Genomic DNA, 24,944 nt, shown 5'->3' on the forward strand with positions numbered 1-24,944 from the left:
AGTACCGCCAGTCTGCTACTGCTGGGATAATACAAGTACCCCGAATCTGCTACTACGGGGATAATACCAGTACCACCAGTCTGCTACGACTGGGATAATACCAGTACAACCAGTCTGCTAATACCGGGATAACACCAGAACCACCAGTCTGCTACTACTGGGATAATACCAGTACCGCCAGTCTGCTACTCCTGGGATAATACCAGTACCACCAGTCTGCTACTACTGGGATAATACCAGAACCACCACTCTGATACTCCTGGGATAACACCAGTACCGCCAGTCTGCTACTACTGGGATAACACCAGAACCACCAGTCTGCTACTGCTGGGAAATTACCAGTACCACCAGTCTGCTACTACTGGGATAATACCAGTACCGCCAGTCTGCTACTGCTGGGATAATACCAGTACCACCAGTCTGATACTGCTGGGATAATACCAGTACCGCCAGTCTGATACTACTGGGATAATACCAGTACCACCAGTCTGCTACTACTGGGATAATACCAGTACCGCCAGTCTGCTACTCCTGGGATAATACCAGTACCACCAGTCTGCTACTACTGGGATAATATCAGAACCAACAGTCTGATACTGCTGGGATAGTACCAGTACCACCAGTCTGCTACTACTGGGATAATACCAGTACCGCCAGTCTGCTACTCCTGGGATAATACCAGTACCACCAGTCTGCTAATACTGGGATAATACCAGAACCACCAGTCTGATACTGCTGGGATAGTACCAGTACAACCAGTCTGCTACTACTGGGATAATACCAGTACCGCCAGTCTACTACTGTTGGGATAATACCAGTACCACCAGTCTGCTACTACCGGGATAATACCAGAACCACCAGTCTGCTACTACTGGGATAATACAAGATCCACCAGTCTGATATTGCTGGGATAGTACCAGTACCACCAGTTTGCTACTACTGGGATAATACCAGTACCACCACTCTGATACTCCTGGGATAACACCAGTACCGCCAGTACTGGGATAACACCAGAACCACCAGTCTGCTACTACTGGGATAATACCAGTACCGCCAGTCTGCTACTCCTGGGATAATACCAGTACCACCAGTCTGATACTGCTGGGATAATATCAGAACCAACAGTCTGATACTGCTGAGATAGTACCAGTACTACCAGTCTGCTACTACTGGGATAATACAAGAACCACCAGTCTGATATTGCTGGGATAGTACCAGTACCACCAGTCTGCTACTACTGGGATAATACCAGAACCACCAGTCTGATACTGCTGGGATAATACCAGTACCGCCAGTCTGCTACTACTGGGATCGTACCAGAACCACCAGTCTGCTACTGCTGGGAAGGGAAAATACCAGTACCACCAGTCTGCTACTGCTGGGATAATATCAGAACCACCAATCTGCTACTGCTGGGAAGAGAAAATACCAGTACGACCAGTGTGCTACTACTGGGATAATACCAGTACGACCAGTCTGCTACTGCTGGGATAATACCAGTACCACCAGTCTGCTGCTGCTGGGATAATACCAGTACCACCAGTCTGCTACTACTGGGGAGGGAAAATACCTGTACCACCAGTCTGCTACTGCTGGGATAATACCAGTACCACCAGTCTGCTACTACTGGGAAGGGAAAATACCAGTACCACCAGTCTGCTGATATAATACCAGTACCACCAGTCTGCTGCTGCTGGTTGAAACTGGGATATTACCAGTATGAGAACAGTGTTTTCTTGTGGACAAGTTTGAGGATTCAAGTAAACAAATTTAACCCAGAGGTTCCTCATGGCCCCAAAATATATCTTTCTATCATACTAGACAGACAGGAAGACAGACAGGCAGACAAACAGACAGGCAGATAGATAGATAGATAGATAGATAGATAGATAGATAGATAGATAGATAGATAGATAGATAGATAGATAGATAGATAGATAGATAGATAGATAGATAGATAGATAGATAGATAGATAGATAGATACCTTGTTGAGTTCTTGTTGCTGAAGCTGTCTGAGGTCGTCACCAAACTCAGCATCTTCCTCCTCTTCATTCTCCCCCTTTTTCCGCTCTAAAACAACTCTCTTCCTCCACTCAGTCTCTGAAGGACGGAAGGAAAGGAGAGGACGAGAGGAGAACAGGAGAGAAGGGGAGAGGAGAGGAGAGGAGAAGAGAAGGGGGAGGATGAGAGGAGAGGAGGAGAGGTGGAGTGGAGAGGAGAGGAGGAGAAGAGGAGAGGAGAGGGGATGGGGAGAAGACGAGAGGAGAGATTAGAAGGAGAGGAGGAGAGAAGAGGAGAAGAGGAGAGAAGAGAAGGGGGAGGATGAGAGGAGAGGTGGAGTGGAGAGGAGGAGAAGAGGAGAGGAGAGGGGACGGGGGGGAAGACGAGAGGAGAGATGAGAAGGAGAGGAGGAGAGAAGAGGAGAAGGTAAGAAGGGAGGAGAAGGGGAAAAGAGGAGAGGAGAGGGGGCGAGGGCAGAGGAGGAGAAGAGGAGGAGGGGAGTGGAGGAGGAGAGGAGAGGTGGAGGAGGAAAGGAGAAGGAGAGGAGAGGAAAAGAGGAGGAGAGCAGAGAACGAGAGGAAAAGAGGAGGGTAGTGGAGGAGGAGAGTGGAGGAGGAGAGCAGAGCAGAGGAGGAGAGGAGGGGCAGAGAAGAGGAGAGGAGAGGAGGAGAGGAGACAAGGAGTAGAGGAGATGAGGTTTCAGTTAGTGACAGAGCGACAGGACACCCACAGAACTTATACATTAAAATATCAACATGAGGAAATAGCAACATATTAACTTGTTACTATAGTAACACAGTAACACAAATGAATATTTTGACATATCAACCTATTAACATAGTACCATAGTAACATATTAACTTGTTACTATAGTAACACAGTAACACAAATGAATATTTTGACATATCAACCTATTAACATATCACCATAGTAACATATTAACTTGTTACTATAGTAACACAAATTAATATTTTGACATATCAACCTAATAGCATATCACCATAGTAACATATTAACAGTGGCTTGCTCAAACACCCCTCAGCAGGCTGCGTGAAGACCATCTCTGCTGCTATATTTCCAGCGCCCCTCCGCCCCCCCCCCCAATTCCACACCAGATGGGCTCTCCCAGGTCGTACCAACCACAGCCAGCGAGGGGGGGCAGGGCCAATAGTCGGTCTCTATCTTGGAGGGCAGGTTGGGGTCGGGGGGCTGAGCAGCGGGAAACTTGGATGACTCGATGATCAAATCCTCAATGTGTTTCCCCTGAGGGACCACAGAGGTCAGCACCTCTACACACACACACACACACACACACACACACACACACACACACACACACACACACACACACACACACACACACACACACACACACACACACACACACACACACACACACAGTGAGTTGAAGCGGAGGGTTTGTGGGTAAATCAGTGACAGCAGATTGAAGGGGTGGGCACCTTGTCTGTAGATTGGGGGTTTCTTATAGATGTTGGCACCATTATCTGGAAACAAAGAGAACAACAGATGTAACTGAAGTGTGATGAGCAGTAACTACTGTGCAATACAGGAGTACAATATGGCCTTTTCTTTGCTTCCTTGTCATTATACAGTGTTTTAAACATAGTCTACGTCACAAACTGTATGTGATGAATTCACACATCACACGACCCAACCACTGTGTTGAATCCTATCATATCAGTTACCGGTGAATATGATTTGAATATGATGTGAATATGAGGTGAATATGGTGTGAATATGATGTGAATGATGTGAATATGATGTGAATATGAGGTGAATATGATGTGAATATGACGTGAATATGAGGTGAATATGATGTGAACATAAGGTGAATATGAGGTGAATATGATGTGAATATGAGGTGAACATGAGATGAATATGATGTGAATATGAGGTGAATATGAGGTGAATATGATGTGAATGATGTGAATATGACGTGAATATGATGTATATATAAGGTGAATATGAGGTGAACATGAGCTGAATATGATGTGAATATGAGGTGAATATGATGTGAATATGAGATGAATATGATGTGAACATGAGATGAATATGATGTGAATATGATGTGAATATGAGGTGAACATGAGGTGAATATGATGTGAATATGAGGTGAACATGAGATGAATATGAGATGAATATGATGTGAATATGAGGTGAATATGATGTGAACATGAGGTGAATATTAGATGAACATGACATGAATATGATGTGAACATGAGATGAATATGATGTGATAATGAGATGAATATGATGTGAACATGAGATGAATATGACGTGAATATGAGGTGAATATGAGGTGAATATGAAGTGAATATGAGATGAATATGATATGAATATGAGGTGAATATGATGTGAATATGAGATGAATATGAGGTGAATATGATATGAATATGAGGTGAACATGAGATGAATATGATGTGAATATGATGTGAATATGATGTGAATGATGTGAATATGACGTGAATGTGATGTGAATATGATGTGAATGATGTGAATATGATATGAATATGAGGTGAATATGAGGTGAATATGATGTGAACATGATGTGAATATGATGTGAATATGATGTGAATATGAGGTGAATATGAGGTGAATATGACGTGAATGTGATGTGAATATGATGTGAATGATGTGAATATGATATGAATATGAGGTGAATATGAGGTGAACATGATGTGAACATGATGTGAATATGATGTGAATATGAGGTGAATATGAGGTGACATGAGATGAATATGAGGTGAATATGATGTGAATATGAGGTGAATATGAGGTGAACATGAGATGGATATGATGTGAATATGATGTGACTATGAGATGAATATGATGTGAATATGATGTGAACATGAGATGAATATGATGTGAATATGATGTGAATATGAGGTGAATATGAAGTGAACATGAGATGAATATGATGTGAATATGAGGTGAATATGTGAACATGAGGTGAATATGAGATGAACATGACATGAATATGATGTGAACATGAGATGAATATGATGTGATAATGAGATGAATATGATGTGAACATGAGATGAATATGATGTGAATATGAGGTGAATATGAGGTGAATATGAGATGAATATGATGTGAATGTGATGTGAACATGAGATGAATATGAGGTGAATATGATGTGAATATGACGTGAATATGAGGTGAATATGATGTGAATGATGTGAATATGAGGTGAATATGGTGTGAATGATGTGAATATGACGTGAATATGATGTGAATATGAGGTGAATATGATGTGAATATGATGTGAATATGAGGTGAATATGATGTGAATATGATGTGAATATGATGTGAATATGACGTGAATATGAGGTGAATATGATGTGAACATAAGGTGAATATGAGGTGAATATGATGTGAATATGAGGTGAATATGAGGTGAACATGAGATGAATATGATGTGAATATGAGGTGAATATGAGGTGAATATGATGTGAATGATGTGAATATGACGTGAATATGATGTGAGTATGAGATGAATATGATGTGAACATGAGATGAATATGAGGTGAACATGAGGTGAATATGAGGTGAACATGACATGAATATGAGATGAATATGATGTGAACATGAGGTGAATAAGAGGTGAATATGATGTGAATATGATGTGAATATGAGGTGAATATGATGTGAATATGAGGTGAATATGAGATGAACATGAGGTGAATATGAGGTCAATATAAGGGTGAATACATATTTCAAGAAGAGGGAGGAAGACAGGTTAACGTATAAGTGTGGAGGAAAGTGCACACAGGTGGACTATATCTTATATAGAAGATGCGATCTGAAAGGGATTGGAGACTGCAAGGTGGTGACAGGGGAGAACGTAGCTAGGCAGCATCAGATGGTGGTCTGTAGGATGACTTTGGAGACCAAAAAGAGGAAGGGAGTGAAGGCAGAGCCAAGGATCAAATGGTGGAAGTTGAAGAAGGAAGACTTGTGTGGAGTTCAGGCAGGAGGTAAGACAGGCACTGGGTGGTAGTGAAGAGTTGCCGGGTGGCTGGGCAACCACTGCAGAAATAGTGAGGGAGACAGCTAGGAAGGTACTTGGTGTGTCATCTGGACAGAGGAAGGAAGACAAGGAGACTTGGTGGTGGAATGAGGAAGTACAGCAAAGTATACAGAAGAAGAGGTTGGCAAAGAAGAAGGGGACTGCTGGGATAGGCTCCAGCATTCCCGCGACCCTGAGAGCAGGATAAGCGGTTTGGATAATGGATGGATGGATGGATGGATGGATGGATGGATGGATGGATAGTCAGAGAGATGAAGAAAGTAGACAGGAGTACAAGGAGATGCAGCGTAAAGCGAAGAGAGAGGTGGCAAAGGTAAAGGAAAAGGTGTATGGTGAGTTGTATGACAGGTTAGACACTAAGGAAGGAGAAAAGGACTTGTACCGACTGGCTAGACAGAGGGACTGAGCTGGGAAGTATGTGCAGCAAGTTAGGGCGATCAAGGATAGAGATGGAAATGTGGTGACAAGCGAGGAGAGTGTGCTGAGAAGGTGGAAGGAATACTTTGAGGAGCTGATGAATGAAGACAATGAGGCGGAGAGAAGGGTGGATGATGTAGGGATACTGAATCACGAAGTTCAGTGGATTAACAAGGAGGAAGTGAGGGCAACTATGAAGAGGATGAAGAGTGGAAAGGCAGTTGGTCCTTTATACCTCTGTAGCAGCTACAGAGGTATAAAGTTGATCAGCCACAACATGAAGATACGGGAAAGAGTAATAGAAGGTAGGTTAAGAGGAGAGGTGATGATCAGCGAGCAGCAGTATGGTTTCATGTCATGAAAGAGCACCACAGATGTGATGTTTGCTTTGAGAATGTTGATGGAGAAGTATAGAGAAGGCCAGAAGGAGTTACATTGTGTCTTTGTAGATTTAGAGGAAGCTTATGACAGAGTGCCGAGAGAGGAGGTGTGGTATTGTATGAGGAAGTAAGGAGTTGCAGAGATGTAGGAGTGGTGCAGGATATGTATGAGGGCAGTGTGGCAGTGGTGAGGTGTGCGGTTGGAGTGACAGATGGGTTCAAGGTGGAGGTGGGATTACATCAAGGATCGGCTCTGAGCCCTTTCTTGTTTGCAGTGGTGATGGACAGGTTGACAGACGAGATCACGCAGGAGTCTCCATGGACTATGATGTTTGTGGATGACATTGTGATCGGTAGTGAGAGTAGGGTGCAGGTGGAGGAGAGCCTGGAGAGGTGGAGGTATGCACTTGAGAGAAGAGGAATGAAAGTCAGTAGGAAGAAGATGGAATACCTATGCGTGAATGAGAGGGAGGACAGTGGAATGGTGAGGATGCAAGGAGTAGAGGTGACAAAGGCATATGAGTTTAAATACTTGGGGTCAACTGTCCAAAGTAACGGGGAGTGCAGGAGAGAGGTGGAGAAGAGAGTGCAGGCAGGGTGGAGTGGGTGGAGAAGAGCGTCAGGAGTGATGTGTGACAGAAGGGTACCAGCAAGAGTTAAAGGGAAAGTTTACAAGATGGTAGTGAGACCAGCTATGTTGTATGGTTTGGAGACAGTGGCACTGACGAAAAGACAGGAGGTGGAGCTGGAGGTGGCAGAGATGAAGATGATAAGATTTTCATTGGGAGTGATGAAGAAGGACAGGATTAGGAACGAGTATATTAGAGGGAGAGCTCAGGTTGGACGGTTTGGAGACAAAGCAAGAGAGGCAAGATGGAGATGGTTTGGACATGTGTGGAGGAGAGATGCTGGGTATACTGGGAGAAGGATGCTGAATATGGAGCTGCCAGGGAAGAGAAGAGGAAGGCCAAAGAGGAGGTTTATGGATGTGGTGAGGGAGGACATGCAGGTGGCTGGTGTGACAGAGGAAGATGCAGAGGACAGGAAGAGATTAAAACGGATGATCCGCTGTGGCGCCCCCTAACGGGAGCAGCCGAAAGTAGTAATAGTAGATGATGTGAATATTGAACATGCTGCTGAGTAACAAAACCACAGTAATGACAGCACCAAATTCAATATTCACCTTATTTTCAACTTAAGAGATAATTACTGTTTATCCCTGTGACACAAAGGAAAAGCTGAATGGAAATGCTGAATTTAAACAGGAACAACTGCATATCCCAAAATTCCTCTCACGTTCAGTTGAAAAGGAAAAGTTATCCAGCTGACAAAGAGAAGAAGTAAAAAGGAGTGATGGAGACAAAATGAATGAAAAAATGCTAATGTGGGAGATAAAGTCAATGCCTTTCCTTCCTGTTACACCAAAGTTCATGGTATTTGCTGGTGTTGGTCTTCGGACTTCACCAGCGGACTTTAACACAGTCTGAACTCCTCCAAGATGTAAAAACTCATGACAAAGTAGAAATCTGCCTAATATTTGTATCACATTTGGTGTCATGTCCCTCATCGTTTGACCCCTTGTGAAACACTGAACAGCCCGAGATGCTCAGCTCAGCCTTCATCAGCATTGTCTTTAAAATCCTATTCATTTAATTTTTCATTCTATCCTTCATTTCTTCAATTTTGGGAGATTTGTCACCATCTGCTGGTAACAGTGGTTGGTCTTATTAAAGCTCAGCTTCTGCTGCATGGAGGTGGAGAAAGCGGAGGAGTTACCAGGCCTGTGGAAGTGCTGCACGGCGCTCTTGGTCCCAGCAGAGGGTGTGTGTGGTGCGCTGGCTGTGTGTGTGGAGATTCTGATGGTGGAGCTGGGTGAGGAGCCTCCTGGTGACCTGTTCTCCAGCCACTTCCTTGACTCCTTCAAGAGAACATTCTGGAAAAAAACACAAGAGTGATGAGGATTACTGGACACATTAGAAACACACACATTTAGTATTAATTTCATTCATGTTAGAGAGACAAACAGACAGACAGACAGATAGATAGACAGAGAGAGCGACAGAGAGACAGAGAGAGAGACAGAGGAACAGAGACCTCTCATGTGACCAAAACCAAATGAAAGAAAAGCTGGAAATACTGGAATCAACTATAAAAAACAATCAAAACCCAACTGACTACCAGATGTCACTAGAAGAACTAACAGACAAACTCCAAAGTTTTAAACCAAAAAAAGCCTGTAGCCCTGACAGCATCAGGACTGAAATGCTCAACACAGTTCCCTTGAGCCGCAGAAGGCCCTGCTTAAACGGTTCAACCTGGTTCTACAAGCTGGCCGCTTTCCCGACACCTGGAATAGGGGGCTTATATCCCCAATATACAAGAGTGGAATTAAATTTGACCCCAATAACTACCGAGGCATCTGTGTGAGCAGTAACCTGGGGAAGGTCTTCTGCTGTATTATTAACGCCTGAATGCACGCCTCCCTTACCAAATCACCGTACTACAGACCACATCTACACCCTACACACCCTAATTAATCAACGTGTTCACCAAAAAAATAAAGGAACAATATTTGCATGCTTCATTTACTTCAAGAAAGCATTTAATTCTATCTGGCATGATGACTTATATTATAAAATCATCCAAAGTGGCATAGGGGGTAAAGTGTCTGACATAATCAAATCTATATATTTGGAAAATAAGTGCGGAGTAAAACTTGGCGACAAAAGAACAGAATACTGCACTCAAGGGTGAGGGGTGAGACAAGGCTGCAGTTTGAGTCCAACCCTGTTCAATATCTACATCAACGAGTTAGCGGTGTTACTGGAACAATCTGCAGCTCCTGGCCTCACCCTAAACAACACAGAAGTTAAATTCTTGCTCTATGCAGATGACCTGGTTCTGCTGTCACCCACAGAACAGGGTCTACAGCAGCATCTGGATCTGCTAGAGAAACACTGTCAGAACTGGGCCCTGACAGTAAACTTAAAAAAGACAAAAAAATATGATCTTCCAGAAGAAGCCCAGGTGTCAGGAAAGTAGACACCTATTTACTCTAGGTAACACCGCCCTAGAGCACACGTTAAGTTATGATGACCTGGGACTGAGGGTCAGTGGGACTGAGGGTCAGTGGGACTGAGGGCCAGTGGGACTGAGGGTCAGTGGGACTGAGGGTCAGTGGGACAGAGGGTCAGTGGGACTGAGGGTCAGTTGGACTGAGGGTCAGTGGGACTGAGGGTCAGTGGGACTGAGGGTCAGTGTCTCGGGGAGCTTTGGTCTGGCAGTGAATGCACTTAAAGAGAAAGCCCGAAGAGCTTCCTATGCAATAAAAAACATCCTATAAAACAGACGTCCCAATTAAAATCTGGTCCAAAATCTCTGACAGTGTCCTCCTGCCCATTGCAGTATATGGAAGTGAAGTATGGGGTCCACTCAGTCAGCAAGACTACACTAGATGGGACAAACATCCAATAGGAGCCCTGCATGCAGAATTCTGTTGAAAATTGCTGAACGTACAAAGGAAAACACCAACAGATGCATGCAGGGCAGAATGAGGCCGTTTCCCATTGCTAATAAATATTTAAACAGATCACTTAAATTCTGGATGCACCTTAAATCAAGTCCCCGTGACTCACTGCAGTTTAAAGCAGTCCAAATCCAAGAGCTAAGAAAGAGTCCTCTCAGTCAGCTGGTTGTGAAACTAACTGACCCCGTAACCACTGACACAGATGAGTTTCAGACTAGCGATGCTAACCAACCACAGACTAGAGTAAACCACATCATCACACAATGCAACAACTCATATGTGGAACACTGGGACATACACTCACCGGCCACTTTATTAGGCACACCTGTCCAACTGCTCATTAACGCAAATTTCTAATCAGCCAATCACATGGCAGCAACTCAATGCATTTAGGCATGTAGACATGGTCAAGACGATCTGCTGCAGTTCAAACCGAGCATCAGAATGGGGAAGAAAGGTGATTTAAGTGACTTTGAACGTGGCATGGTTGTTGGTGCCAGACGGGCTGGTCTGAGTATTTCAGAAACTGCTGATCTACTGGGATTTTCACGCACAACCATCTCTAGGGTTTACGGAGAATGGTCCGAAAAAGAGAAAATGTCCAGTGAGCGGCAGTTCCTTGGGCGAAAATGCCTTGTTGATGCCAGAGGTCAGAGGAGAATGGCCAGACTGGTTCGAGCTGATAGAAAGGCAACAGTAACTCAAATAACCACTCATTACAACCGAGGTATGCAGAAGAGCATCTCTGAACGCACAACACGTCAAACCTTGAGGCAGATGGGCTACAGCAGCAGAAGACCACACCGGGTGCCACTCCTGTCAGCTAAGAACAGGAAACTGAGGCTACAATTCGCACAGGCTCACCAAAATTGGACAATAGAAGATTGGAAAAACGTTGCCTGGTCTGATGAGTCTCGATTTCTGCTGCGACATTCAGATGGTAGGGTCAGAATGTGGCGTCAACAACATGAAAGCATGGATCCATCCTGCCTTGTATCAACGGTTCAGGCTGGTGGTGGTGGTGTAATGGTGTGGGGGATATTTTCTTGGCACACTTTGGGCCCCTTAGTACCAATTGAGCATCGTGTCAACGCCACAGCCTACCTGAGTATTGTTGCTGACCATGTCCATCCCCTTATGACCACAGTGTTCCCATCTTCTGATGGCTACTTCCAGCAGGATAACGCGCCACGTCATAAAGCTCGAATCATCTCAGACTGGTTTCTTGAACATGACAATGAGTTCACTGTACTCAAATGGCCTCCACAGTCACCAGATCTCAATCCAATAGAGCACCTTTGGGATGTGGTGGACCGGGAGATTCGCATCATGGATGTGCAGCCGACAAATCTGCAGCAACTGCGTGATGCTATCATGTCAATATGGACCAAACTCTCTGAGGAATGTTTCCAGTACCTTGTTGAATCTATGCCACGAAGGATTAAGGCAGTTCTGAAGGCAAAAGGGGGTCCAACCCGGTACTAGCAAGGTGTACCTAATAAAGTGGCCAGTGAGTGTAGAAACCAAATGACAACACAAATGAGGATGTTATGGGGCCCTAAAAAGAGAAGACAAACTGGCTGACTGTCTGTCCACTGTCAGAGACAGTCAGCACAGACACATCCTTACCAAGTACAGGCTCACTGACCACAGTCTAGCCACTGAAAAGGACAGACACACAAAACATCTTGGCTACCAAAAGAGCAAAGAATATGTGGTCACTGTACGGCAGGTGTGGTGGAGACAGAGATGCACTTCCTGCTAAATTGTGAGACATTCCAGAACATAAGAGAAAAATACCAGGAGACATTTGAAAACCAGAGTCCACATGTTCTACTCCTGGATGAGAAAGAACAATGGGCACTTATTTTAGGAGAGGGTCAAAGGTCACACCTTGCGACACAATATGTGTAAGAATGCCATAGCCTAAGGGTCAGTGACCAAAACACTGTCAGTTACTGTCAGTTGCTCTTCAAGTGCTGTTCTATGTTTCTGCCAGATCTGTGTCTTCCTTTTACCCTTTTATTGCTTTGTTTGTTTTGTTCAGTTCTCTGTTGACCTGTTCTGCTTTGGCAACATTGTAATTAATGCAGTTGTGCCAATAAAGCATCACTGAATTGACAGAGAGAGACAGACAGAGAGACAGAGAGACAGAGAGCGAGACAGAGACAGAGAGAGAGCCAGAGACAGAGAGAGAGACAGACAGACAGACAGAGAGACAGAGACAGAGAGCGAGACAGAGAGAGAGACAGAGACAGAGAGTGAGACAGAGACAGAGAGAGAGCCAGAGACAGAGAGCGAGAGACAGAGAGCGAGACAGAGAGAGAGAGAGAGACAGAGAGCGAGACAGAGACAGAGAAAGACAGAGAGCGAGACAGAGACAGACCGACAGAGGCAGAGAGAGAGACAGAGACAGAGAGACAGAGACAGAGAGCGAGACAGAGAGAGAAACAGAGACAGAGAGCAAGACAGAGACAGAGAGCGAGACAGAGACAGAGAGCAAGACAGAGACAGAGACAGAGACAGAGAGCGAGACAGAGACAGAGAGAGAGACAGAGACAGAGAGACAGAGACAGAGACAGACAGACAGAGAGAGAGCCAGAGACAGAGAGAGAGACAGAGACAGAGAGAGAGCCAGAGACAGAGAGAGAGACAGACAGACAGACAGAGAGACAGAGACAGAGACAGAGACAGAGAGAGAGACAGAGACAGAGAGAGAGCCAGAGACAGAGAGAGAGCCAGAGACAGAGAGAGAGACAGACAGACAGAGACAGAGACAGACAGACAGAGGCAGAGAGAGAGAGAGAGAGAGAGAGAGAGAGAGAGAGAGAGAGAGAGAGAATTGAATTGAATTTTAAACCAAGTCTTTATTTAACAGAAAAAATTTAGACAAAAAGCAGACTTGAAATCCCTCCGAACATAAACAATACTTGTCGAGGTATAAACAATCAATAAGCATTTTTTACAAGCCCAAAAGAACAATCATTCACCGACAACTCAAAAAATAAAAAACAGGTAAGACCTCTTTTATCCAAGTTCTTTAGAAAAGACCAGCTCATCTTTTATGGTGGAACACAGCAGCCCTTTATAACACCACAAGGTTGTGAATGTGACCAGGTCTTTCATTGCCTTGTAGTAATTGAAGTCTACTTTTATCCTGGCCTTGACCATCCTGCAGAACAACAGTTCAACATGACATTCTATACATTCTTTAATTCTCTTTTTACGGCTCACATAGATAGCCATCTTTGCCTGCCCTGAAATAAAATTTAAGAGTTGACATTTAAATTTTACACGTTGACTATATTTGAAACCAAAAATGAAATTCTGTTTGCAGAAACTTTCCCCAGATGATCTAAATAAGCGGTCTAGTAGCAGCAACAGGGGTGCAAGCCTCACACATTCTGAAAAGCAATGAAACACTGTTTCTCTCTGGGCACAATAGGGACAGTTGTCATTCACATTAGGGTCTAGCACAGAAACAAAAGCATTGACCGCCACTATGCCATGCAAGACCCTCCACTGCAGATCACCAGCTTTTTTAATTAACGGTGGTTTGTATAAGCCCCTCCAGACTGGCTTCACATTCTCCCCCAAGCCCAGCTGGGCCATCCAGGGTGTATCAGTCCGACCACTCAGTTTATCTTTATTCAAGACTTTTACAAGCATACTATACATGGTCTTACCTTTAAGTACATTCAGCCTTTCATTAAGAGCATTTCCCAAATCCAAAAGTGGCCCCATACAACTTTTCAGATCAGGAACAACCTTTAAAACAGGAAATGGATCCTCACAATTGGGATGAGTAGAACCACTGCAGTACGATGTCAAAAGCCCCCGTTCTACTGCTGTGAGCTGACCGTTCCACTTAAGTAGTACCCGACTAAGGAGGCGCGTAGATTTCACTCCCAGGTGAGATGCTAGAGTGGCAGCGTTGTCAAGATTGGGCCCAGCCAGCTCCACCACCTGACCCAATGTGACGACCTTTGCCTGGCAGAACAGCTTTGATACCGTGGGTCCAAAGTTGCAGAACGTGTCCATACGCCCACCATACACCACCGGCTCTTTTAGAAGCCAGCTCAGAGAGTCAGAACAGCCCATTCTCTCCTTTTTAAACATATTCCACACTCTCATGAGCCCACGATAAAATCCAGGCAATCCGTTGAGGTCTGAGTTCTTAATAGCCATTAGGAACAAGGGCAGGTCTATTCCGAGTCCACAACACCGTCGAAGTATTGCACAGGCTGCTGGTCACCACACTAGATCTCTAGGCCCAGTGAGCAATCTTTGAATGAACTGGAGGCGGAAGGCTGCACCCCTGCTGGCCAGATGGACTAGCCCTTGACCCCCCTCATCTTTAGGAAGGTACAGCACACTCTGAGGAATCCAGTGCAAGTTGTCCCAGAAAAAGTTCACCAGCACAGCCTGAATCTTGGCCAGGAGGTTGGTTGGAGGATCAACGCATGTTAATCGATGCCATAACGTTGATGACACCAGGTTGTTGATTACTAACATGCGCCCCCTATACGACAGTTGTGGTAGAATCCATTTCCACTTCCTAAGACGCCCTTCAACCTTTTCCAAGACATTCTCCCAATTCTTATTTGAGAAGGTGTCATTCCCCACAAACACTCCTAGATATTTCATCCCTCCCCTTTTCCATGTCAATCCCCCAGGTAACATGAGTTTACTGTTCAATCCCTCTCCTACCATCAGTGCCTCACTTTTCCCCCAGTTTACCCTAGCCGATGATATCTGACCAAACTTGATAACATTTTTTACTAAGACATCAATATCTTTTTGGTCCTTTACAAAAACAGCTACATCATCGGCATAGGCAGAGAGCTTAAAAGTCGTGCCGCAACCAGCAAAAGCAACTCCAGACAACTCACACCTCAATTTATGCAACAGGGGCTCAATGGCCAGGGAGTACAACATTCCAGACAAAGAACATCCCTGCCTGATTCCCCTTTGAACCTTAAAAGGAGCACTCAAACCACCGTTAATTTTAAGTACACTCTCAATGTCACTGTACAAAACCTTGATCGTAGCTATAAAACCTGGGCTGAGACCGAAAGCTTTCATGGTTTGCCACAAGTGCTGGTGTTCAACCCGGTCAAAAGCCTTTTCCTGATCTATGGAAATAAGACCAGTTTCAACTCCCAATGAACTAGAGATGTCCAAAACGTCCCTAATTAATGCAATGTTGTCAGTGATCAGCCTACCGGGCACACAGTAAGTCTGGTCAACATGGATGACCTCCTTCATCACCTTTCTCAGTCTGTTTGCTAGCACCTTAGAAAAGATCTTGTAATCGGCGCAGAGCAAGGACACTGGCCGCCAGTTCTTAATGTCCTGCAGATCCCCTTTCTTCGGCAAGAGAGTAATGACGGCCCTTCTGCAACTCTGAGGCAATCGCCCCTCAGTTGCACTATTCCTCAGTACAGTCAACAAATCCCCTCCGAGCACCGGCCAAAAAGATTTATAGAAGTCAACAGGTAACCCATCTATACCAGGTGCCTTGCCACTTTCCAGACTTTGCAGGGCGTCATGGAGTTCTTCAGGGGACAGTTGAGCCTCGAGGTCTGTATTGAGCGCTACCTCAACCCTTTTTAGCCCATGATAGAATGACTCAGCCCCCAGCACATCCTGCCTGAGTTCGCTCTTATAGAGGTCACTGTAGAACTCTGCTGCGTATTTCAGAATTCCAGAAAAATCTGACAGCTGCACGCCAGTGTTAGTACGCAGAGAGTGAATGGTTTTTCTCTGCCCATTCTTGCGCTCTAGACTAAAGAAAAAGTGAGAAGGAGCATCCATATGTGTGGCGTTCAGAAAGCGCGAGCGGACCAGTGCCCCCTGTGCTGTAATACCCAGCAGGCTAGCCAAAGCAGACTTTCTGGATTTGAGAGCTTCCACATGGCCTCTGTCTCCTGTGGAATCTGCCAAATTCTGTAGTTCCACCATTTCATCCTCTAGATCTCTCATAGATCTGGCTATGTCTCTGGTGACATTGCGAGTGTACTGCTGGCAAAACTGCTTTATCTGACACTTGCCAATGTCCCACCATTGCTGCAGAGAAATAAATTCAGACCTTCGGCTCCTATATTGGCCCCAGAAAAACTTAAAAGCATCTCTAAAGTTGTTATCATTTAGGAGGCCTGTGTTAAAATGCCAGAAAGCACTATTTGTTTTAACCTTTCGTATGAAAACCGAGCACTGTACAAGAGAGTGGTCAGAGAAACAAACTGGAAGCATGTTACATTGTTTAAACACATTAAAATGATGTTTAAAACAATAAAACCGATCAAGCCGTGCCATGGATAGTGCGTTATCTTTTAGATGTGTCCATGTATACTGCCTCTGGGTCCCATAAAAAGCTCTCCAAACATCTGTCAGTTCACACGAATTAACCAAGCGTGTGAGCCGACTAAGAGATGCAGGATGTGGTTCCTGATGGTTCCTGTCCAACTTGCAATTCTCTGTACAGTTAAAGTCCCCTCCCAGAAATAAATACTCCTCACTGTCACATTTACTAATAACATCAGATAACACATCCAGAAAAACTACTCTTTCAGGGCCAAGGGTTGGACCATAAACATTTATAAAAACCAGTGTTGCGTTGTCATACTGCGCCCTTACTTTCAGTAGCCGGCCTTCGACTACTTCCTCTACCTCAAGGGAGCCTGGCAAAAAATCTCTTGAGAAAAGAATCCCGACCCCACCACTAATATTGGATTTATGACTGAGAATCAATTTTCCAGTCCAATCCCTCTTCCATTCAGTTTCATTATCTGCTGTGCTATGTGTTTCTTGCACAAGCAAGACATCTATTTTCTTCAGCTCAACCAGTTTAAACACAGCAGCTCTTTTCATGTCATCTCTTGCTCCATTCAGATTTAAAGTGCCTAATTGTATATTACACATGAGGAGAGTGGGGCTGAACTGTGCCAGAAACAAGCGTACACTGACCAAAAAGATAACAATACCCAAACGTGTCTTAATCATCATCATGAAGTTGCAGTTTTACCTTCCGTACAAGTTTTTTCAGTCTGAAGACTTCCTGCTCAGTGAATGTGTTCACCTCCAAGTCCCCTGTGTTTTTCATAAAGCATTTAACTGATTCAATAAAAAGCTGCAAGTCTGGAAAAAAATTTTCCACCTTGACCGCCCTCAAACCCTTGGTAACCTGCAAAAACTTCCTGATCTTCAGAAAGGCATAGCTGCCTTCTGTGTCCACCTGTGTACGAGGAGAGGAACCTAACTCACACTCACTTTCGTCTGTGTTCTCATCAGACAAAGAGGAGGATGGCTTTTTATCTTTTGAAGCCCTCTTCACTTTTAAATTTTCCTGTCTACCTTCAGTCGGCTTCCTTTTAATTGACTTTTTTGATTTTATTTCATCGTCCAACATAATCTCTGCCTCTTCTTCGAGTACAGACTCTGCCACTCTAACAGCAGTCTGCTGTATTTGCGTCCTCCGACCACCACTCGTATCTGGCCCAGCCAATTTGCTATGATCCCTGGTCTCGCTGTTTTCCTCTTCCGTTTCATTCCGTTCAACCTCCCCTACCTGCTCATCCTGGCCATCAGCTGTGACCTGCCCAAGTTCTGTCACCTTCTCAGTGTGCTCAACGGTTTTAATATGCTCAGCCTGTACACCTCCTTCTCCTGCCTGCTCAGTCCGTCCATTTTCCTCATGTTCCCCAGCCTCGGTCTTTTTCTGTGTCACCACCTGGTCTGTTTCTCCCACCCCTCGCTCCCCAGCCTCCTGTCTGCCCTGTGCCGACTCGGCCGCGCCGTCTCCAGCCGGAGATGCGCCGCTCGCGGCGGCATCGGTGGACGAAGGCGGCCCTTGAGGCTCAGATCTACCCTCACTCCTTTCGGGACAAGACCTTACTAAATGCCCCTCTGACCCACAGCCAAAACATTTCATCATACCAGAAGTAACAAATACAATATAATCAAAGTCATCAATCCTGAATTTCAGCTTCAGATCCAAATCCTCTGCATTATTTTTCAAAATCATGAAACCTTGCCTCCTATGGGACACAACGTGTTTCAAGTGAGGAGACTGGCAACCGGAGGAGACCATTTTTATGGGGGACACTAGTTGTCCGTATCTTGCAAGCTCCTTCTCAAAAGCTGCATTTCTCATGAACGGGGGAGCATTGGAAATGGTGATTCTCTTGGCTGGGTTAACCAGCGGCAGAACGGGAGTCAACATGTCCCTAATCACCACACCACTTTCCACCACCTGGTTGACCTTATCAATACTGTCAATAAACATGACTACTGCACCGTTCATTCTGGACGCCGATTTGATGCTTCCATAGCCCACATGCTCACCTACCGCGAGGCAGCACTCCTCCACCGAGCATTTGACCACCGGAGCCACTTTAATCGCGTGCCGGCGTGTCAATTTTTCGAACGCCGTTCCTCCACCTCCCACAGCGGCCATATTGCCCCGCCGGGCCGGTGGCAGCGCTACCGAAAATAAACAACTCCGCTTAAACCTACCACCGAGAAAAACGAACTAAAAACTAAACAACAACAAACCCACAGAAAGCACGTGAAAGGGACCAGACAAAAAAAGTCCGAAATTCAGAAACTCACTCACACCGAAATAACACGCTGCTGCTCCGTACACTCACTCGCACATCCGCTCAGAGAGAGAGAGAGAGAGAGAGAGAGAGAGAGAGAGAGAGAGAGAGAGAGAGAGAGAGAGAGAGAGAGAGAGACATACCTCTGGTGAGGGAGGAGGGGAGATGGATGGGGACAGGGATCTCTGGAGAAGCAGATAAGTAAGAAAGCGGGTGATTAAAACAGAGCAGCACATCCTGACACAGCTCAACATCACAAAACAGAGACCTTCATAACTTCTACTAGGAATCTACTAACTGACGTGTCGTAACTATTTGAGGACTGACACTTATATTGTCATCAAACACAGCAGAGACCATATCTCACACACGCGCACACACACACACACACACACACACACACACACACACACACACACACACACATGCGCACTTTCAATAGATGCATAATATGGCTGGAGACAAGGTGAGAGGCTATTTTCCCTTCAGTTGTCTTTACTGATCCACTTCACAGTGTTTTACTGTTAGCGACCTCCAGAGGACTGTAGCTGTAGTGCGGCTGGTAGATCATCAGGTCCGGCCTCTCGATGTCCAGGATGGCTTTGTCTGTCGGCAACGCAGCCAAGTCCTTATAACCTATCACCCCATCTTCAATACGGGCCTGCAGAGACAGAGAGACAGAGAGCGAGACAGAGACAGAGTGATAGGCAGAGACAGAGAGAGACAGACAGAGAGACAGGCAGAGAGCGAGACAGAGACAGAGACAGAGGGAGAGGCAGAGGGAGAGGCAGAGACAGAGAGAGACAGACAGAGAGAGACAGACAGAGTCACACAGACAGACAGACAGAGAGAGACAGAGGGAGAGAGACACAGAGAGAGATTTGACTTTCAACAATACTTCAATAAAAATCACAAAAAAGTTGTAACACAAAGACCAACATGGTCAGTAACATCAGATTGACAGAATCTAAATCCTGTCAGGACACTCCCCAAGATCAGCTCATCATCCACAACACAGCAAAGCACATTTTTACAACACCACACACTGCCAAAACTGTCCAGATCCTCCATCATTTTTAAATAGCAAAAATCTACCTTCAAACGAGCTCTTAACAATTTTACAAACACAAAGCCAGCATCATCATCCCGAGCGTCCTCCATCCCGTTTCTTCTGCTCAGGTACACGGCCATCTTTAAACTCCCCAGAACGAAATTAAGAAGCTGCATTTGACCTTGTTTTTCTGAGAGTACCTGTTGCCCAGAATGAACATGGGTTTGGAAAAGACCTCCCCAAACAACCCAAAAACATTTTCCAGTAGTGTAAACAGTGGCAGCAGTCGACAACATTCCATGAAGCAATGAAAGACAGTTTCACCATTAGAGCAAAATGGACACTCATGGCTGACATCAGAATTAATAACAGAGACAAAAGCATTAACAGCCACGACACCATGTAAGACCCTCCACTGCAGGTCCGCAGCTCTTTTGACCAATGGTGGTTTGTACAGCGCTCTCCACTCAGGACCAACACTGTCCCTCAGACCTAACTGAGCCCTCCATGGGGTGTCAGGTTTACCATGTAATTTGTCCCTGTGCAGAAATTTAACAAACGTTTTGTACACTACCTTCCATTTGGACTCTGAAAAGAAAACACAGAGGGATTCTCACTTTTTAACAGAGGTCCTGTACAGTCCTTAAAATCTGGGGGAATGTTCATTGAAGGGAAAACATCCTTCTCATCAGGTCTAACAGAGCCATTGTAATGCTGGACCAACAGCGTCCGCTCAACACTTGTGAGAGCTTCTCTCCATTTATTAAGCAGCAGAGTGATGACACGAGTTGATCTCAGCTCTAAGCGGGAGGCAAGAGGATCTGCATTGTCCATGTCTGGGCCTGCAAGCGGAACTACACTACATTACATTACAGTCATTTAGCCGACGCTTTTATCCAAAGCGACTTACAATAACTGCATTTAATGTAGGAAATCAGCAGAACTACTAGTCATCAGAGGTCATAAGTGCATCTAAACAAGCGCCTAAGAGCAAAACCCGTGCTAAAGTAAAAGCGCAAGAAAGAGATTTTTTTGTTTTTTAAATGAGTGAATACACTAAGTGCTAAGAACAAGTAACAGGGTAGTAGTTCTTGAAGAGGTGAGTTTTCAACCTGTGCCGAAAGATGGGCAGCGACTCCGCTGTCCTGATATCAGTGGGGAGTTCATTCCACCACTGTGGGGCCAGGACAGAAAAGAGCCGTGACCGGGTCGATCGGCAGCAGGGGCCTCTGAACGACGGGGCAACCAGGCGTCCCGAGGCAGCAGAGCGAAGTGGTCGGGCGAGGGTGTAGGGCTTGACCATGGCCTGGAGATAGGAAGGAGCTGTTTCTTTCACTGCCCTGTAGGCTAGCACCAGAGTCTTAAACTGGATGCGAGCAGCTACTGGGAGCCAGTGTAGGGACATGAGAAGGGGAGTTGTGTGGGAGAACTTAGGGAGGTTGAACCCCAGACGAGCTGCAGCTTTCTGAACAAGCTCCAGAGGTCTGATGGCTGACGCCGGGGCGCCAGCAAGGAGGGAGTTGCCATAGTCCAGCCGGGAGATGACAAGAGCCTGGATGAGCACCTGTGCCATCTCATCGGTCAGGAATGGGCGAATCCTCCTGATGTCATAAAGGAGAAATCTGCAGGAGCGAGCAACCGACGCAACGTTTGCAGTTGGTCGTCCAGGATCACACCCAGATTCCTCACAGTCTGAGTTGGCGTCACCACGGTGTTGTCAATGGTGATGGCCAGGTCTCGGTGTGGGCAACCTTTCCCCGGGAGGAACATCAGCTCTGTCTTGTCCAGATTGAGCTTCAGGTGGTGTGTCGCCATCCACTCCGAGATGTCAGTCAAGCACACAGCAATGCATGTCTCTACTTGTGTATCAGAGGGAGGAAAGGACAAGATCAGCTGGGTGTCATCAGCAAAACAATTGTAAGAGAAGTCATGCGAGCGAATAACAGAACCCAGGGATGTCGTGTACAGGGAGAAAAGGAGAGGACCCAGAACCGAACCATGTGGAATGCCTGTAGTCAGTCTGCGAGGCTCCTACACAGATCCCCTCCATATCATCTGTTAGGAGCGACCCGTCAGGTAGGATGCAAACATTGAGAGTGCAGAGCCTGTGACACCCAGCCCCTCAAGGGTAGAGAGGAGGATCTGGCGGTTCACTGTGTCAAATGCAGCTAACAGGTCCAGGAGTATCAGGATAGAGGAGAGAGAGTTTGCTCTCGCAGAGTGCAGCGATTCTGTCACTGCAAGGAGGGCCATCTCTGTATAGTGACCCACCCTGAATCCAGACTGGTTGGGGTCCAGGAGGTTGTTCTGGTGGAGGTACAAAGAAAGTTGGTTAAAGACAGCACGTTCGAAAGTTTTGGATAGAAAGGGTAGAAGGGAAACCGGTCTGTAGTTTTTGACATCAGAGGGGTTAAGTGATGGTTTCTTGAGAAGGGGGAAGACTCTAGCAGTTTTGAAGGCAGATGGAAAGCATCCTGCCTGGAGGGAGGTGTTGATGAGGTGGCTTAGAAAGGGAAGGAGTTCAGGTGCTATAGACTGAAGAAGAGGGCAGGGGACTGGGTCAAGGAAGCATGTGGTGGGGCGACTGGATGTGATGAGGTTTAGGACCTCGTCAGGAGAGAGGGGAGCAAGGTGGGATAGGATGGGACGTGGAGAGGTGAGGGAGGGTGCAGAGGGTGAGATAGTGAAAGCAGCACTAACTGGGTGGTGAGAAAAGGAGGATCTGATGTTATTTACCTTCTTGTCAAAGAAGTTAGAGAAGTCATCAGGGAGAAGGGAGGAAGTAGGAGGAGGAGGTGGGGGTTGAAGAAGTGTAAAGAAGGTTTCAAAGAGTTTCTTAGGATTAGAGGCAGAGAATTGGATTTTAGAGCGATAGAAGGCAGCCTTAGCAGCAGAAAGGGAGGAGGAGAAAGTGGAAAGAAGAGATTGGAAGTTGAGAAGGTCCTCTGGGAGTTTGCCTTTTCTCCATTTGCACTCTGCCACTCTTAGGCTCTGTCTATCAGTACGTACTGAGTCGGTCAGTCGTGTGATGCGACATTCATCTGGGCTACATGTTGAAAACGGGACCTGACCAAAGCGCCTTGAGCTGAAACACCCAGCAGGTTGTTCAAACGAGACTTTTTTGCTGTGAGTGCCGCAGTATGGTGTTTGTCCCCTGTGGCCTCAGCTAAGCCCTGGAGTCCCTCTACTTCAGACTCCAGTATCCCACCACTGTTGTACAGACACAAAATCTGATATTGTACTTTGGTGGTTTCTCCAAAAACAGACAAAAGTATCCCTGAAGTTTCTATCCTCCAGTAAGGCTGTGTTAAAATGCCAATAGACACTATTGGATTTCACACATTTTATAAAGACAGAAACCATTGTGGTTTCTGTCGAGTGCTCAGAAAAACCAATGATACAACTGTACAATGATACAACTTTTGAACACATTAAACTGATGTTTCAAGCAATAGAAACGATCAAGCCTGGCCATAGACATCAAGTTGTCCTTAACATGTGTCCGGGTGTATTGTCTCTGTTTGTCATGAAACCCTCTCCACATATCACACAGTTCATGAGCCTCAATAAGACGAACCAGACAACTGCGAGAGGCAGCATGAGGCTCTGCATGGTTCCTGTCCAACCTGCTGTCCTCAGTACAATTGAAATCTCCACCAATGAATAAATAGTCCTCACTGGTACAATTCTCAATAACCTCATCTAAAACATCCAGGAAGACTAACCTCTCCACTCCCACAACTGGAGCATAAACATTAATAAACACCATTTTTACCTGTTCATACACTGCTGTTAATTTTAACAGGCGGCCTTTAATAACTTCCTCGGACTCGACAGACTGAGGAATAAAATCCTGGAGAAAAGAATCCCAAATACATCACTGTTACTGGTTTTGTGACTTAAAAAGGTCTCACCAGTCCATTCTGTCCTCCATTCAGCCTCGTTATCAGTGGTACTGTGTGTCTCTTGTACAAAAAGCACATCTAACTTTTTAAGAGCACACAGCTTGAAAAGACAGGCCCTTTTCCCACCATTCCTTGCCCCATTTAAGTTTAAGCTCCCCATCTTGTGTCCTCCATAATACAGAAAAGAAGTTGCAAAACAGAAACAAGTGGACAGAGAAAGAATAAACTGAAAAACTAATTCATCATTCCCTAACTGCTCTTTGACCCTTTGTACTAGTTTTTTTTTCAAATGAAAAGTTTCCTGTTGAGTGAAAGCTTTCTCCCCCAGACCACCAGGACTTCTCAGAAAAGCCTTCACTGAATCAAGCAAGAGTTGCAAATCAGGAAACACTTTGTCAACTTTTACCCTTCTGGCCCCCTTAGTGTCCTCAAGAACTTCTTAATATTCACTACAGAGTATCCAGTCTGTTGTTGAGTCCCCACCTGTGAGGCAGCCAGATACTCCACATCACTCTCCTCATCACCTTCACTCTCATCCGACTGCAGACACCTACTCTGACGAGAAACCTTTGTCCTATACTAGAAGGCGGATACACCTCATCAGGTTTCCTCTTCTTATCCTTGACATTGGAAGAGCCTTTCTTTACCAACATCACACGTTCCTCCTCCAGAGAACATTCTGCTTCATGTTTCAGACTGTGTCCATTACATCACAGTTAATAGTATCTGTAGGACAATTTTCAACAACCTCTACAACAGTATCGTCCTGTGTAGGGCCCGGATCAGCAGCAACCGAACCCGCAACCCCTGAACTTGCCGAACCTGGATCATCAGCAATCGAGCCAGCAGCCCCCAGTTTAGCCGAACCTGGATCAGCAACACCCGAACCAGCAGCCCCTGGATTAGCTGAACCAAGAACAGCAGCACCTGAACCAGCAGCCAGAAACTCAGCTTCACTCTGTTTTTTTTCCTACTGAGGTTGTTCCTGCTTTGAGCTTGCCCTGCAGTCCCA

The 24,944-nt window shown here is 45.5% G+C and overlaps 1 protein-coding gene across 1 annotated transcript in view; it reads right to left on the reverse strand.

Moving 5' to 3' along the window:
- The window catches only part of LOC130119482 (dematin-like), a 490,665-nt gene that overhangs the window by 447,349 nt on the left and 18,372 nt on the right, over nucleotides 1–24,944 (reverse strand). The window contains exons 4-9 of the mRNA XM_056288001.1: nucleotides 19,509–19,637; nucleotides 19,120–19,161; nucleotides 8,627–8,783; nucleotides 3,463–3,507; nucleotides 3,139–3,291; nucleotides 1,986–2,101 (exon numbers count right to left, since the gene is read on the reverse strand). Coding sequence (XP_056143976.1) covers nucleotides 1,986–2,101; nucleotides 3,139–3,291; nucleotides 3,463–3,507; nucleotides 8,627–8,783; nucleotides 19,120–19,161; nucleotides 19,509–19,637 — 642 coding nt within the window. The remainder of the gene's footprint in view (nucleotides 1–1,985; nucleotides 2,102–3,138; nucleotides 3,292–3,462; nucleotides 3,508–8,626; nucleotides 8,784–19,119; nucleotides 19,162–19,508; nucleotides 19,638–24,944) is intronic.

This window comes from Lampris incognitus, chromosome 1 (assembly GCF_029633865.1).
Source record: "Lampris incognitus isolate fLamInc1 chromosome 1, fLamInc1.hap2, whole genome shotgun sequence".
Taxonomy (NCBI): Eukaryota; Metazoa; Chordata; class Actinopteri; order Lampriformes; family Lampridae; genus Lampris; species Lampris incognitus.